General features: G+C 43.0%; 1 protein-coding gene across 9 annotated transcripts in view; it reads left to right on the forward strand.

Moving 5' to 3' along the window:
• Window positions 1–14,958, forward strand: part of ZNF148 (zinc finger protein 148) — a 152,865-nt gene that overhangs the window by 45,167 nt on the left and 92,740 nt on the right. For 2 of the 9 annotated variants that reach the window (XM_030209165.1, XM_030209166.1), the window contains exon 2: window positions 7,146–7,494. The exons of the other annotated variants lie outside the window; for them this stretch is intronic. In XM_030209165.1, coding sequence (XP_030065025.1) covers window positions 7,165–7,494 — 330 coding nt within the window. In that variant the 5' untranslated portion in view covers window positions 7,146–7,164. The remainder of the gene's footprint in view (window positions 1–7,145; window positions 7,495–14,958) is intronic. 9 annotated transcript variants of the gene reach the window in all.

Below are 14,958 nucleotides of genomic sequence, written 5' to 3' on the forward strand. Positions count from 1 at the left end.
CATGGGGAAAAAAGATCCCGAATTATAGCTACGTCATGCAAGGTTCCACGTTAGGAGTTACGGACCAAGAAAGGGATCTGGGTGTTGTCGTCGATAATACACTGAAACCTTCTGCTCAGTGTGCTGCTGCGGCAAGGAAAGCGAATAGAATGTTGGGTATTATTAGGAAAGGTGTGGAAAACCATTTGCTAGTCTTAACAGCATACATGTTGAAATCACACTGATTGCATCGCCAGTGTGCATTCAGCATTCAGAAGGAAAGATGTCTTAACAGCTTTGATTAAGTAATCCTCTAGAGAAGCCTACAGCACCAAGCAGAAGATGTTCTGTTTTATTGCATGCTTCAGATCTCAGAGTCTGGGCTAAGTACTTCCTCACTGAAATTGCATCTGAGTGCAATAGCAGCTTACCATAAGCATGAATTCAAACCCAATTTTGATTCACTTCGTAGTGACCAGGCTCCTGAAAGGATCACTGTATACTAAACATCCAGTAGATAAACTTCTGGTTCCATGGAACTTCAGTTTAATCTTAGCCCACCATATAAAACCAATCATTGATTCTCTGAAATCAGCAGAGCTGAGATAACTTAACTTAGAAGGTTCTGTTCTTAGTAGCCATAATGATGGTCTAAAGAGTACAGTTGAGCTTCGAGCACTTCTTATGTTTCCTATACCTGCAGTTCTTTCACATTGGGGCAGTTCTCCAAATGCCTCTTAAGTTTCTTTTGAAGATGGTATCATGTTTCACATCACTTTGTGTTTGCTTTCCACAGTTTTTGCCCAAAGCCTCATACTTAAAAGGGTGGCAGTCCAAACATGCTCTAGATTGCAAAAGTAACCCACTAAAATCCAATAAAGAGCCATACAATGCAAAGTAACGCACTTGAAAACTTTCAAAATTCTGTAATCACTTTCAAGATTGCTGAAACCTATTATTTGAAAAATGTTTATAAAGCGAAGTGGGTGACTATCAGAATATTGAAGCCTCGCAATCTCAATAAGCTATATTGGCTCTTGCTCTATTAATCTACCCTTCAATCAGCTCACTGTTACCCATGCTAGTTCTACAAGTTCGTAGTTATACAGTTCCCTTATTCCAGTGTACACATTATGAAACGTACGTATTTTTTAAACAAAATAATCGGAAAGTTGAAACTTTAGTTTTGAAACCCTTGTTGGCAGTAACTCATTCTCTCTTTACCAGTCTGTTGGACTATTGTAACATACTATATTTACGTATTTATTTATTTATTTGTATAATCCAAAGAGACAAGTCTTGTAAGCCTACTACATAAAAATGGATTTATTTTCGGAGGAAAAAGCCTCAAGAAGCACCTTTTCCGCTTTGTAGGCAGAGAAAGGCTAGGACTGCTTCATCACTGGCATAAAACCTCCTGGTATCAAAACGATTGTCTTTTAGTAGTAATATTGATGAACAACAGAATCGGGAACTTAAACCTCAAACCCCGTGCTAATCCTTCAGTACGTTTTCATGGCAGTACTTATCTTAAGTCTGGGGTCTTTTGATGTTCGTCTAAGTCAGACCGTGTTTAACGGTGGCCTCTGTTTACGCCACTGCTGCATCCGAACCACTGTCAATTGTTAGTCCGTTCAGTCGAGCGACGGATCACGAAAGACATTTATATCCCACATTAGCCCCAAACAAGTTTGAGTTCAGTGTGGCTTACAAATAACAATATGGGATACATAACTAAGAATAATGCATAAGAAAGCAATTGGTTTGTAAGAATCCAATTTTACATACAGTATCATAACATACTGGGATAGGCTATGGATGTTTAACATTTAGAAAATCTATTATGAATGAGAAATAGTACATGAAACAAAGAGAAATTCAGTAATAATTGTTTGAGATATGGTTGTTTTGTGAAGGTTTGTTTGAATAGGAACAATTTGAGGATTTTGTGGTATCTAGTATATTCCTGTATAGTTCTTATTTGAGTGGTAAGGAGTTCTACCATTTGGTTCTAGGCAAGTGAAGTCTGCAGAGTAGACCATTTGTAGCTCACCTTTTTGCAATTTTGGGAAAGTGTAGTTTGAGATAGTTTCTTGCCTCATATTAGTGTTTCTTTGAGTAAGTTTATTAATGGTACCATATAGTCCTGGAGCTGTGCCATTTAGTATTTGAAAGATAAAGGTACATAATTTGAAGGTGATACTCACTTTGTTGGAAAGCCAGTGTAATTTGATTATAAAGGGGAGGCACTTTCAAAATGAGAGATTTTGTATATGAACCTGGCTGCAGAGTTTTGAGGCTGTTTGGAGTTTTTTCAACAGGTACTCCTTACAGCCAGCATATATGGCATTACAATAATCGAATTGGGATAATGTTAATGATTGTACTCAATACTATATATGGGTTTGACTACTAAATATTTATGTAAGTTGCAGATTTTTCAAAACACAGCAGCCAAAATTTTATTAGAGGTAAACACTGGAAAAGTGCCTGTTTGTTGTTAACCAAACACGCCTGGTTATCTATTAAAGAATGTTGTTTAAACTTTTGGTCATGATGTTTAATATATTGCAGGGAAGAAAGCACTGTTATATAAGTAAAAAATTAAGTTATTTATTTAAAAAAAAAACTGATGACCCCACAGCCATTTGCATTTTTCATAGGGAGGAGTTGCCTTCTCTAATTTCTAGCGCTTTGGAAGCGTTGAATATTGCTGATCTGGAGGTGCAGGCAGCTTCTACGGTAAATCTTGAGTACGAGGAAGCCGTCTAGGGCATTCCCGGTGCATGAGGCCATCCAGGAATTTATTACAGCTCAGTGGGCCACCCTGATGGAAGGGCTCAAGGTGGCGAAGGCAATCTTGGCTTTATCTGGTGGGTGGCTGACCATGCTGACAAGTTTTGCCTCCCTAAAGTGGATGCCCTTGTAATGGGAGGTGACCAGAAGACCACCCTTCCAGTGGAGGGAGGGGTGGCATTGAAGGACATGCGATTAGTGCCTGGAGGCTTCTTTGAAGCGTTCATTCGAGGTGCCTAGATGGGCTTGAGTGTAAATTTTGAAGGGGCTTTGACATTAGCTTCAGAACGTTTAGTACAAGAAGAGTGCTGGGCGGACTTCTACGGTCTGTGCCCTGAGAATGGTAAGGACAAATCAAACTCTGGTATACATATAAGTATCACATACCATGTAAAACTTGTTGGGCAGACTGGATGGACCATTCAGGTCTTTATGTGCCGTCATTTAGTATGTCACTATGTCACTTTATTGCAGGGAGGAAAGCACTGTTATATAAGTAAAAATATTAAAAGTTATTTAAAAAAAAATTGTAAGCATGTCCAAAAGGCATCAACTACTGGACATAACCAAAATATGATCTGAACCCACTTCTGTTTGTCCACATTTATGACATGCGTCTTCTAGCAGTAAGCTCGCTCGGCATGGAGAAATATGAAGATGCAAAGCAAATTTGTAAAGTATCTTCCAATGCTGATCACTTTCAGATACAGTACGAATAGACAACACAAACCTGCTTAAAGCCTAGGTGGTTTCCAAATATACATACATAGTAAAACACATAAAACAAGCAACAAAAATACATCACACATAAAGTCGACACTGCCTCACCTCCTACAAGTCCGTAATCAGTGAAATCAGTAAGTTCACATATATGCTGCAACAAAAAGCTGCACTCTTCAATAATTTTTAAACTGCAGTACATTTGCACATAGGTGTAGATGGCCAGAAAACCTGTTCCAAAGTAGAGACTTGCACAGGGTTCATGAGAATCCTGCAGAACCCGTGAGATTCCCGCGGTGATGGAAGGAACTCTGCAGGATTCCCGTGGGGACAGAAGCCATTCCTGCTGGGTTTCCATGGGGAAGGATGCCATTCCTACGGGGTTCCCGTGGAAGTGTACGCTGCACTTGCACCAGCCTCTCACTTACCGAGTACCAAGTTCTTTGAGTTCTGTCTCCTCCTCCTCCCTTGCTTTAACAGCACAGATGCGGAAAGTCTCCATTAAGGAGGTGGTAGAGACAGAAATGGTATTGGAATTCAAAAAGGCATGGGATGAACACAGAGTATCTCTAATTAGAAAATGGAAGTTATAAAAAAAAACCTAAACTTAAAATGGCTGCATGTGTGTGGATGTGACGCTTAGATGTTTACTGCGGCTTTGATGAACTAGGGCCGATACCGGGCAGACTTGTATGGTCTGTGTCTTATATATGGTAGTCTGGTTTAGGATGGGCTCACAAGGGCTTAGACAGCAACTTTAGTGGCTGGAATATGAGGACAGTGCTGTACAGACTTTTATGGTCTGTTTCCCACAAATGAGAAGACAAATAGGCTGGAGTGGGCTTCGAGGGCAACTCCAGCAGTTGGAACATAAGGATAGGGCTGGGTGGACTTCTATGGTCTATGTCCCAGGAACGTTAAAGAAAGACCATAATCAGCTATATAATATCACGTTTCATTGTTGATTTGATTATGAATTGATAATGAGCATGACTATTGGGCAGACTGGACCATTCAGTTTTTATCTGCTAACACTTACTATGTTACTATTAATCCTCTCTGCTCCTGGGCTGATGCGCAGACCTCAGCTCTGACACAGGCACAAGCATCAGATGTCACCTGACCTACTGGCGCGTGCATGTGGCGACCTCTCAGCATACAGTGCCAGTGAATCAGAGATAAGTCCTTACATGTGCACACCAGAGTGTTCCAACTTCTGTTCCTTCCTTTCCTGTAGTGCTGTTTCTCGAACCCAGAGAGAGACTGAGGGCCAGATGATCAAAAGCCCGTGCTGTTCCAAACAGCGCTCTAAAATAGCGCTGGAACAGCACGGGACACTATTAGACCTGTGATCAGAGATAATGCATGCAAATTTAAGCAGCGCAATTATCTCTGATCATGGGGTAGAAGTGCGGGCGAATTGTGCCTAAGCATGTGCTCAGCACAATCCTCCCGCACTTGTTTAACAGGTCTGGGCTGTCAAAAGCACCCGGGAACCCCAAACACATACACAGTCAAAAAACAAATATCCAAACTGACTTGGAGATACACCAAAACTGAAAACAAATGCAGAAGGACTCCCTCCTCTTACTTAAGCACTCTTCAAAATGGCCAACGTACGGATACGGGTTTTCTATTACATAATAACAGTATGGATACTGGGGATTTGTTCCATTCTTTAGCTGCCTCACTTAAAGAATGGAACAAAATCCCTGTATGCATCACCGCCAGACGACACTGGACAACAACTGTAAGAGCCTAATCATAATCCCAGCAACAATACAAAGACCAAGCCAACACACAAGACTAAATAAGAACATAATCAACAAAATCACAAAAGTCAGACTACACAGACAATTATTAAACACACCAACATCAATATGAAAAATATGTCCCGATACCCATTGGATATATAAATGCGAGATCAGCAGTAAATAAGTCGCACTAATCAGAGATTGGATAGAAACAGAACAACTAGGATTATTGTTCAGAACAGAAATATGGCTATGCCTTGAAGATGACCCAGCACTGAATGACCTATGCCCAATGGGATACAAATGATACACATAACCAGAACTAAAAAGAAGGGAGGCAGAGTTGCAATAATATATAAATTCTCCTTTAAAGTAGAGTCTGTTGCTAATCATATATCCTCAGCAATTGACACTTTGGCATGCAAACTCACAGACACAACACTAGCTGATCAAGTATGCATCATACTGTTTTACCGCCCCCCCAGGAAGCTGGTCAAATGCTCAAGACGATTTCATGGATTTCGTATTGAACACTTGCACAAACCAACCAAATGTCATACTACTAGGAGATATCAACCTACATCTAGAAAAACAAAACAACACCCAACACCAGATCTCTAATGAATTTTATAAACCAATGGAACTTCAAACAATACAAGGCACCTCAATTCACACAAAAGGCCACCAATTAGATCTACTAATGCACAAATTCTCAGCAGTCATATACTAGAAAACCATAAATGGGAAGAGGTACCATGTTCAGGACCACATCAAGCTAATGATTACACTACAATGGAAAGAAAACGGCAAAAAACAGGGAACCAAGAATATCACATACATTCACTACCAGAGAGAACGTGGACAATCAGACCTTCTGGACAACAACGATGAATGAACTTGAAAACACATCACCCAGGACATCTGCTTCATGAGAAACTGGGATGAAATAAGTGAAAACACACTAAACAAAATAACACCACTCAAAACAAAAACAAGAATTAAAAAAACAACCACTTCCCTGGTTTAATGATGAGCTACTAAACATGAAAAGACTGTGTAGGAAACTGGAAAGAATATGGGCCAAAAACAAAACTGACATAAAACCGCATGGAGAAGAGCTATAAGAGCATATATACACAATAAAAAGAAAGCTAAAGCAGACTATTACAGCACATATGCCAACCCAGATCAGATTAACACACAAAAAAATATTCGAACTCATGAGCACCCTACTGATCACACAAGATGTATTTCTTACCTGATAATTTTCTTTCTTTTAATCTCAGTAGATGAATCCATGATTCCACTCTTGCTGCGGTATTCCAGTTTTTCTCTCTGTTTGTTTTCAGTTGACAAGTTTCCTTTTTTGGTAATATTAATGTTCCAATGGTACATTGTGAGGAAGGGGGGATATTGAGCCTTATTCATTCTCCTGTTTTGTTATGAGAAATACTGACTGTCTAAGGGACACACCATCCTTTAATACAGAGTTCTGTTCAGTACTCTATCTCCACTTGCTGGTAGATGGACACAACCCACAAGTCTCTGGATTCATCTGCTGTGATTAAAGGAAAGAACATTATCAGTTAAGACATCAAGGAAAAATTAATATTTTACTAACCCTGTCATAGTTCCTACAAAGCATATTTGACCTTAGATTTTTGTAAGCTTTTGTTATTTACATAAATTAACTCTCGATTAACCCTTGAGTATCTCTATACCAGCTAATTTTACTCATTTAAAAAAAATCAGAAAAAAGTCAACAGTATAGTGCAATAGATTTTCTGTAGTTAAAAGGCATTCATAATTAAATTAGTGTATTTATATTTTATAACATTAATTTTATTTTGAAAATTGTCAAATTAATGGCATTACTTATAATTCTTTTCTTTGTAGACTACTTTTGCACTTAAGTATGAACATTGAAGACAAAATAGACGGAATATTTCTTAAATGTAGCGCCATAAACGAAATGCAGTCTTCCAGGTCTATGATTGTAATGGGTGGAACTTATCATCCTGCATCTGTGGAAAGGCAGGAGACAATGCTTGGAACTAGAGCAGTGCATCAGGAAGACATGCTTAGAGCAAATGAAGTGCTAAAAGAGCGTGAACTTCGACATCAGCAGGAAATGCTTTCACAAGATGAGCTCATGGTCCATGAGGAAACTGTGAAAAATGATGATGAAGAGATGGAGATGCGTGACAGGCTTCATCAGCCCCTTCCATATGCAGTTAATCTCCCTGTAAGTTGAAAGGTGTGCTAATGTTGATAGAGTTCGCATCATATTAATAAATATTTAGTAAAATGTAGACTGCTTATGCTTGCCAAATTGCCCTTTCTTGAAATAATAAGGATTTATCAGTTCATTGATCTTCCTACTGTAGTTAGGTTAGAGATACAGTACAGTTTAACAGGATCCCATATATAGTTCTCTCTGCTTTCCAGTTTAAAGAAGAAAATCCTGAAGGACTGTGGTATCATCTGCAATTGGTCCTGTAGTAATATTGCCTTGGGTTGCTGATTTACCATATATAACAGTAATTTACAGAAAGATCAGACTGTTCTCTAAGGACAAGCAGGCCCAGTTGTATTCTGTCATGTGGGTGGTGTCATCTGACGGAGCCTGGTGTGGGCGCTTCCTAGTGTATAGATGTTTCAAGAAAATTCTTGCAGCATCCCACCGTGCATGTGCTGATGCCTTCCTGCCCGACACGCGAGTGTGGGTCCCTCAGTCTTTGTTTTTCCGTGGAGCAGGGAGGACGCATCTTCATGGTCTCCCTTCGGTGCTTTTTTTTCCTCTGCTTTTGCAGTCCCTTCCTGTGTGGGTTTTTCTCCCTCATTACTTCAGTATTTTCTTTAATTTCTCTTTTTGTTTATTTCCCATTTTAGATCTTAGTGTTTTCGGCCCTTCGGGTTTCTTTCTGTTTTGCAGCTTGATAGGCTTGAGCACTGACCTCGATTTGGACTCTGTCCCTTTTTGTAGCTCAAAATTGAAGAATTTAATTAGCCATGATCCTTTGTGCAGTGTCCTAGAAGAACCCATTGGATTCAAGAGGTGTGCCCATTGTAGGATGATTTCAGTGAAGGACCTGCACACTTGGTATATTGGGTGCCGTGGGCCAAACCATGAGCCTAACTCTTATTCTTTCTTTTTAAAAATGCAATTGGGGACACAGGGTGCATTGGCTGTAGCAGGAGAGACTTTTGGCTCTTTGTAGGCTGATTCATCGACCTCGGCACTGGAAGCATCTACCTCGATGGCTGTCCAGACATCAGCTACTACTGACAGTGCACCAGCATCGAGGAGGTCTCCACCTCCCTCGACATCGGACCCTGATAATCGGCTGTGGGACCGGTCAGCATCGGATCCAATATCAAGGACACATATGGGTTTGATGTCGTCCTCATGGGCACCGAAGGACTGCAATGCTTAGCATTGGGGGAAGCCCAAGAAGCACAAGCATCTTTCCTCTTTGACATGTGGTGCTGGGATCACTGTGTCTGAGAGTGCTGGGGCATCGGCATTGCCGGTACCCGAAAACTGCCAGCACTGAGAGAAGAGCTCCCCCTCCTTGGTGGAGGTGCTGGTGCACTAGTCTCTGGGTAGCCAGATTCCCGCTTCCAGCTCAGCACTGGTTCCTTCACAGGCTGTCCCTGTCCTGTTTTCCCCAGCCTTTGCTGATGCCTGCCTTGGACAAGCGGTACCGAGCCAATGCTCAGGGAGGAGCTGGCGCAGATTCTACAGCTGCATACTGCTCAGGCATTGAGGACGCTTGCGCCAGCTGCGGCTAGCTCTCCTTCGAGGCTCCTACCTTGCCTGTGGAGCGGTCTTTGATGCCAGTGTCCTGACAGGTGTGGATGATGACCCAGGCAGTACCACTCTTGACATTGGGGGAGGAAGCTTCACTGGAATTTGGTAGGGCTGTACTCTGGCACCCTTTGAGGTGAAGCATAGTCCCACTGAGCTGAGTACTGTAAGGAGTCTGATTGGGATTGCCCTTTGGACTCAGAAGAGGACCCTCAGTACTTTTCGGAGGAGTCATATGGGGTCCCTTTTGATCCCTCCCCATCTCAAGCGACGTAAATCTCCACCTGAGGCTCTCTTTCACAGGTTTTGTGAAGAAGATGGCTTCAGCCATTCCGTTTAAGTTGGAGACAGAGGAGGAACCCAGGGCAGAGATCTGTCCTGGATTATGAGTCGCTGTCACGTTTACACAAAAGCAGGAACTAGGATTGTGAGCCCTTGGGCCACTGCCGAGGAGCGGCAGGCAAAACCACCCCCAAACCAGGGGCAGAACAGGACTGGAACCCCTGACTGTAGTTGCAGCAGAGGCAAACAAGCTGGAACAGGCAGAGCAGGCTTAGCTGCTTTTTCCCAGGAGTTGAGCCCCTGGGTGCAGGCGGCCGGCAGGGCTTTGCAGGATAGGGCAGGGGCTGGATACCAACGGACAACACACAGCAGAGTAGGACTAAAAGCTGCCAGCGCAGCCACTAAACAAGAAACACAAACAGATAAGAAATAGGACTGAAAGCTGCCAGGCAGCCACTAAACAAGACACACAGAGAACCAAGAACTAGACACAGAAATACAAACAAGAATCAAGACTAGGACAGAACAAGCTAAACTACACAAAGACTAAACTAGAATCAGACAGGGAACTTGAACCAGAAACTAGACTAGGCAGAAGTGCCACAAGCACCAACATACCAGGGCCTTAGGCGATGCAAAGGCAAAGCAGAGAATTTCAAAATGGCTAATAAGCCCAGCAGCAGCTGAGGCTCAGCAGCAGCAATCACCAGGCAACTATGGGTGCTGTGCAGGTTCAAACAAAACAAGCAGGTCTGGCAGGCCGGAAGATCCAGACCGGACTGGGCTGAAGTCTGGAACAGGAAACAGCACACAGACAATTCAATGCAGCCAGCACACAGAGACAGAAATAACTCACAAGGAATAGACAGAAGCCAGCTCAGAAGCTGACCACAGGAAATAAGGTGAGTCTGAGAGGGGTCATGGCCACAGACGTGACAGTCACCTCCCAAGGAAGGGGTCATGGTTCCACTACATCCTATCTTTAAAGATGCACTGATGAAGAACTGGGAATCTGTACAGGTTGCACCTAAGATGGTGGATATACAGTACCATATTCAGAAGGCTCCCATATTCGAGAGGGCTCAGCTGCCTCATCACTCCGGTAGTCGAATCTGACCTGAAATGAGCAAGGAGTTCCAGAATTCATTCCTTGACTCTCCCATGTAGAGATAGGCAGACACTAGACTTGTTTGGGAGGAAGGATTATCAGGCCTCTATGCTTATTGCTCGAATCCAGGCCTACCAGCTCTACATGAGTGTCTGCTTGATTTTCCCTACATAGTACTTAGTCTCGTGGATTCTGTCCCTCAGGAGCAGACCTCTGAGCTTTCGCCAGTTAGCTGGCAAACAGCTGGAATGCAGAAAATATCTGGCCGAGGGCACTTGACAGTTTTTTGATGATGCATCCAGACTCTCTGCCATGGGTGTGGGGATATGCAGACTCTCATGACTGTGTGTCTGACCTAGAACCAGCAGTTCAGGAGAAATTAATGGGCGTACCTTGCCAAGGAGATAATCTTTGTAGAGACAAGGTGGAGGGGGTCATTGACCTCATCAAGAAGCACACTTGACACCATCCAGTCCCTTATTTGGAAGCTTCCAGCTGAATTCTCCTCTACTAGGAGTTTCAAGTGGGCCTAGTTGACGGATCTAGTACTTTCAAAGGCGTAGGTTTCTGCCGCCTTCTCGCTCTGCCCAGCAGCCCCATACTTAGTATTCATGCCCTCAGAAGCCCCAGCTGGCTCCTCAGTCAAAGTAAGGAACAAGCTTTTGACTGGCTCCAGAAGAGCATAGCCGCATTCCAAGTAATCATCCTGGATGACCTTCCAGTAAGAGGGAGGCTCAGTTTTTTACGTTGAAGGTGGCCCTTTGTAACCTCTGACCAGTGAATACTTTAAATAGTTTCTCGGTTGCGTGCTTCATTGGTGTTGACGCCCACCAAGAGCATCTTATCTCAGCTCTCTGCACAAGCAGGTATTTGTAGAGGAAATCTCTGCCCTTCTACAGGCCGATGCTGTTGGAACTTGTGCCCAAGAGAATGGGGGGGATTCCATCCCATCTTAGACTAAGTGCCCTTAACAAATTCCTGGTCAAAGAAAAGTTCAGGATGATTCCCTGGGCACTTTTCATGATTCAGGAAAAAGATTGGTTATGTTCTCTGAATTTGAAGATCGCCTATATCCACATTGATACGTCTCAGTCACAGGAAGTTTCTCAGATTCCAAGTAACGAAACACCATTACTGGTATCGCATTCTGCCTTTTGGCCTCTCATCAGCTCCCAGGGTTTTCACCAAATGTCTAGCAGTACTTTCAGCATTGCTGCACAGACTGGGAGTTTGTGTTTACCTACCTGGACGATTGGCTGGTCAAGAGCATATCGCAAGAGGGGGCACAAGAATCAATGCAGAGAACTGTTCAGGTGCTGGAACTATTAGGGTTTGTCATAGACTACCCCAATTCCCACATTCTCCCAGTACAGCAATTGGAGTACACAGGCATTCTGCTCGAAACAGTGCAGGCTCGGGCTTTTTTGCCCCATGCGAGAACGGATGCATTGATAGCAATTGCCTCAAGTCTGAAGTAGCAAGCAGATCACAAGTCAGCAGATGTTGAGATTGTTAGCCCACATGGCCTCCACAGTGCATGTCATTCCTATGGCTCATCTCCATTTGAGAGAGGGTCAGTGGGTCCTAACTTCCTAGTGGTCTCAGGCAGCTGGAAATCTAGTTAATGTCATCCAGGTCCCTCCGGAGTTGGATCAGTTCCTTCTCTGGTGTAATATTTGGTTGAATTTGTTCACTTATTACAAATTCCGCCTCCTCAAAAGAGGTTGAAGTCGGATGCATCCAACCTGGGATGGGGAACTCTTGTTGATGGGCTTCACAGACAAGGGACATGGTCTGCTTAGGAAATGTATCTCTATATCAACCATCTTGAGCTGAGGGCCATTTGGAATACTCTAAAGACTTTCAGAGATCGGTTATAGAACCAAATTGTTCTCATCCAAATGAATATCAGGTTGAAATGTACTATGTGAGCAAACGGGTGTATGGGCTCCTACCCCTTATGTCAGGAAGCAATAGGGATGTGGCAGTTGGCCCTCCTTCATAGGGATGGTCCTGTGAGCCATGTACCTAGCGGGAAACAACAACAGGCTGGCTGACACTGAGCAGGATAATGCAGTCTTACGAATGGCCTCTCAATATGGGCATTGCCCGCAAGATCTTCTGAGAGTGAGGCACCCTTTCGGTGGATCCTTTTGCCACTCATCTCAACAAAGTCCCCTAGTTCTGTTCCAGGCTCAGGTCACACATTAAACTAGCATTAGATGCCTTTCTCCTTCATTGGGGGACAAGTCTTCTGTAATCGCATCCTCTAGTACCGCCCAGAGAATCTGTTTTTCTCTTTTTCTGGAGTTGTCCTCCGGAGAACCATGGAGATTGGAGGGATCCCTTCTGCATCCCCAACCTCCAGTCCCTGGCCCTCGTGGCCTGGATGTTTAGAGTGTAGAATTTCAGTCCTTGAATCTGCCTGAGGGTGTCTCCAGAATCCAGGAAAGACTCCACTAAGAGGCGTTTATTTTTTTAAGTAGAAGGTTTGCCGTCAAGGCCCTAGATCCTTTTACTTGTCCCTACACAAACGCTGCTTGACTACCTCTTCTCTTACACCTCTCCGAGTCTGGTTAGAAAACCAACTCTGTTCATTACAGTGCAATTAGTGCTAACCATCTCCATGTGGGAGGTAAGCCCATCTCTGAACATCCTCTAGTTGTACGTTTTATGAGAGGTTTGCTCTTGACAAAGCCCCCCCTCCCCCCCAGACCTCCCATGGTGTCATGAGATCCTAACGTTGTTCTTGCCCAGCTGATGAAAGCCCTTTTGAGCTGCCTGACTCCTGTCATCTGAAGTATCTGACCTGGAAAGTTGTATTTTTGGAGGCGGTTACTTCAGTTGGTGAACTTCAGGCCCAAGTAGCTGATCCATCTTATGCAAACTTTCATCAAAATAGAATAGTTCTTTGCACGTACCCTAAGTTTCTTCCTAAGGTGGTGTTGGAGTTCCATCTTAACCAACCAGTTGGTTGTTCTTCCAACATTTTTCCCAAAATCATGTGCCCATCCTGCATACCGTAGATTGCAAATGAGCCTTAGCCTTCTATCTGGAGCAGACTAAAGTCCATAGACAATCCACTGAGCTTTTTGTTTTTGACCCAAACAGGATGGAGGTAGCCATTGGCAAATACACAATTTCCAATTGGCTAGCAGATTTCATCTCCTTTACTTATGCCCAGGCTGGGCTCACTCTTGAAGATTATGTCAAGGCTCATAATTTCAGACCCATGGCTACGTCAGCCCACTTGAGGTCAGCTTCCATAGAGGAGATTGATGCCCGACGTGACAGCCGGTTTGGTCATTCAGTCCTGCAAAATCTGTTTGGTGTCTAGAATCCAACTCCACCCTCCTAGGCCCAGTTCTGTTATGTTCCAAGCTGCACCTTCACAACTAGTATATGAATAGTTTCTGGTTAACTGACTGAGGCCTCGGCATTTCAGGTCCCTATTGTCCTGGCGTTGTTTTCGCTGAGCCTGGTAGCTAGGGATTCCCACATGTGAGAATACAACTGGGCCTGCTTGTCTTCAGAGAAAGCGAAGTTACTCACCTGTAGCAGGTGTTCTCTGAGGACAGTAGGCCAGGTATTCTCGCATACCCTCCCACCTCCTATAGGAGTTGTATTCCTTTGTATTACCTGTGCATCAGGTGGGAAGGCATCACCTGTGTATGGTGTGATTCTGCCAGAATTTTCTTGAAACATCTATACGCTAGCCAGCGTCTGCACCTGGCTCTGTTGGATAGCTTGCTACACACACTGAGGCATATTTTCAAAGCATTTAGCCTCCCAAAGTTCCATAGAAACCTATGGAACTTAGCCTCCCAAAGTGCTTTGAAAATATGCATAACTGTAACTTAGATCAGTTCCTTATCTCTTTCTTTACTATATAGCGAATTTGCCTTGAGTTTAGCTAACCATCAAATTATCCCAACTGACTCTGTACCATGCATCTTGTTCCCATCATATATCTGTTCCAGGTCCCTCAGCTGTATGGTAAGCCGAATTGTAGAAATTCTTTAGCATCGTATCTATGATAGCTGAATGCTCTAATTTGTTCTTAAGTGTATCATTAGTATTATGCTAATATAGTATTGCATCTCTGGTATTTGAATTCCAGTGCTGTTAAATGTGTATATTTTTGATATTGTTTCACGGTAGTTGTATTATTAGGTTTCAATCTACTTTTTTCAAGTTTACCTCACTTATTGTATTTATGTTTATTCTTGGTTATTTTACTATTAGCAGTTAAAATGATAAGTTTTATGTTAAACTGTACCTGCTTTACACTGCCTTGGGTGAATCTCTTCATAAAGGCGGTTAATAAATCCCAATAAATAAATGTCACCCAAATGTGAGAATACATTTCTTGCTGTTCTCAGAGAACGTCTGCTACAGGTGATTTCCTGCTCATGCTTTCATGATTTGTAAAATAAACCCAAAGCCTAGAAAAGATTCTGTGATATAAACCTTGAATATTTAGAGAACCTTATTGCTAATGGTTCAAT

The sequence above is a fragment of the Microcaecilia unicolor genome, chromosome 7 (assembly GCF_901765095.1).
Source record: "Microcaecilia unicolor chromosome 7, aMicUni1.1, whole genome shotgun sequence".
Classification (NCBI taxonomy): domain Eukaryota; kingdom Metazoa; phylum Chordata; class Amphibia; order Gymnophiona; family Siphonopidae; genus Microcaecilia; species Microcaecilia unicolor.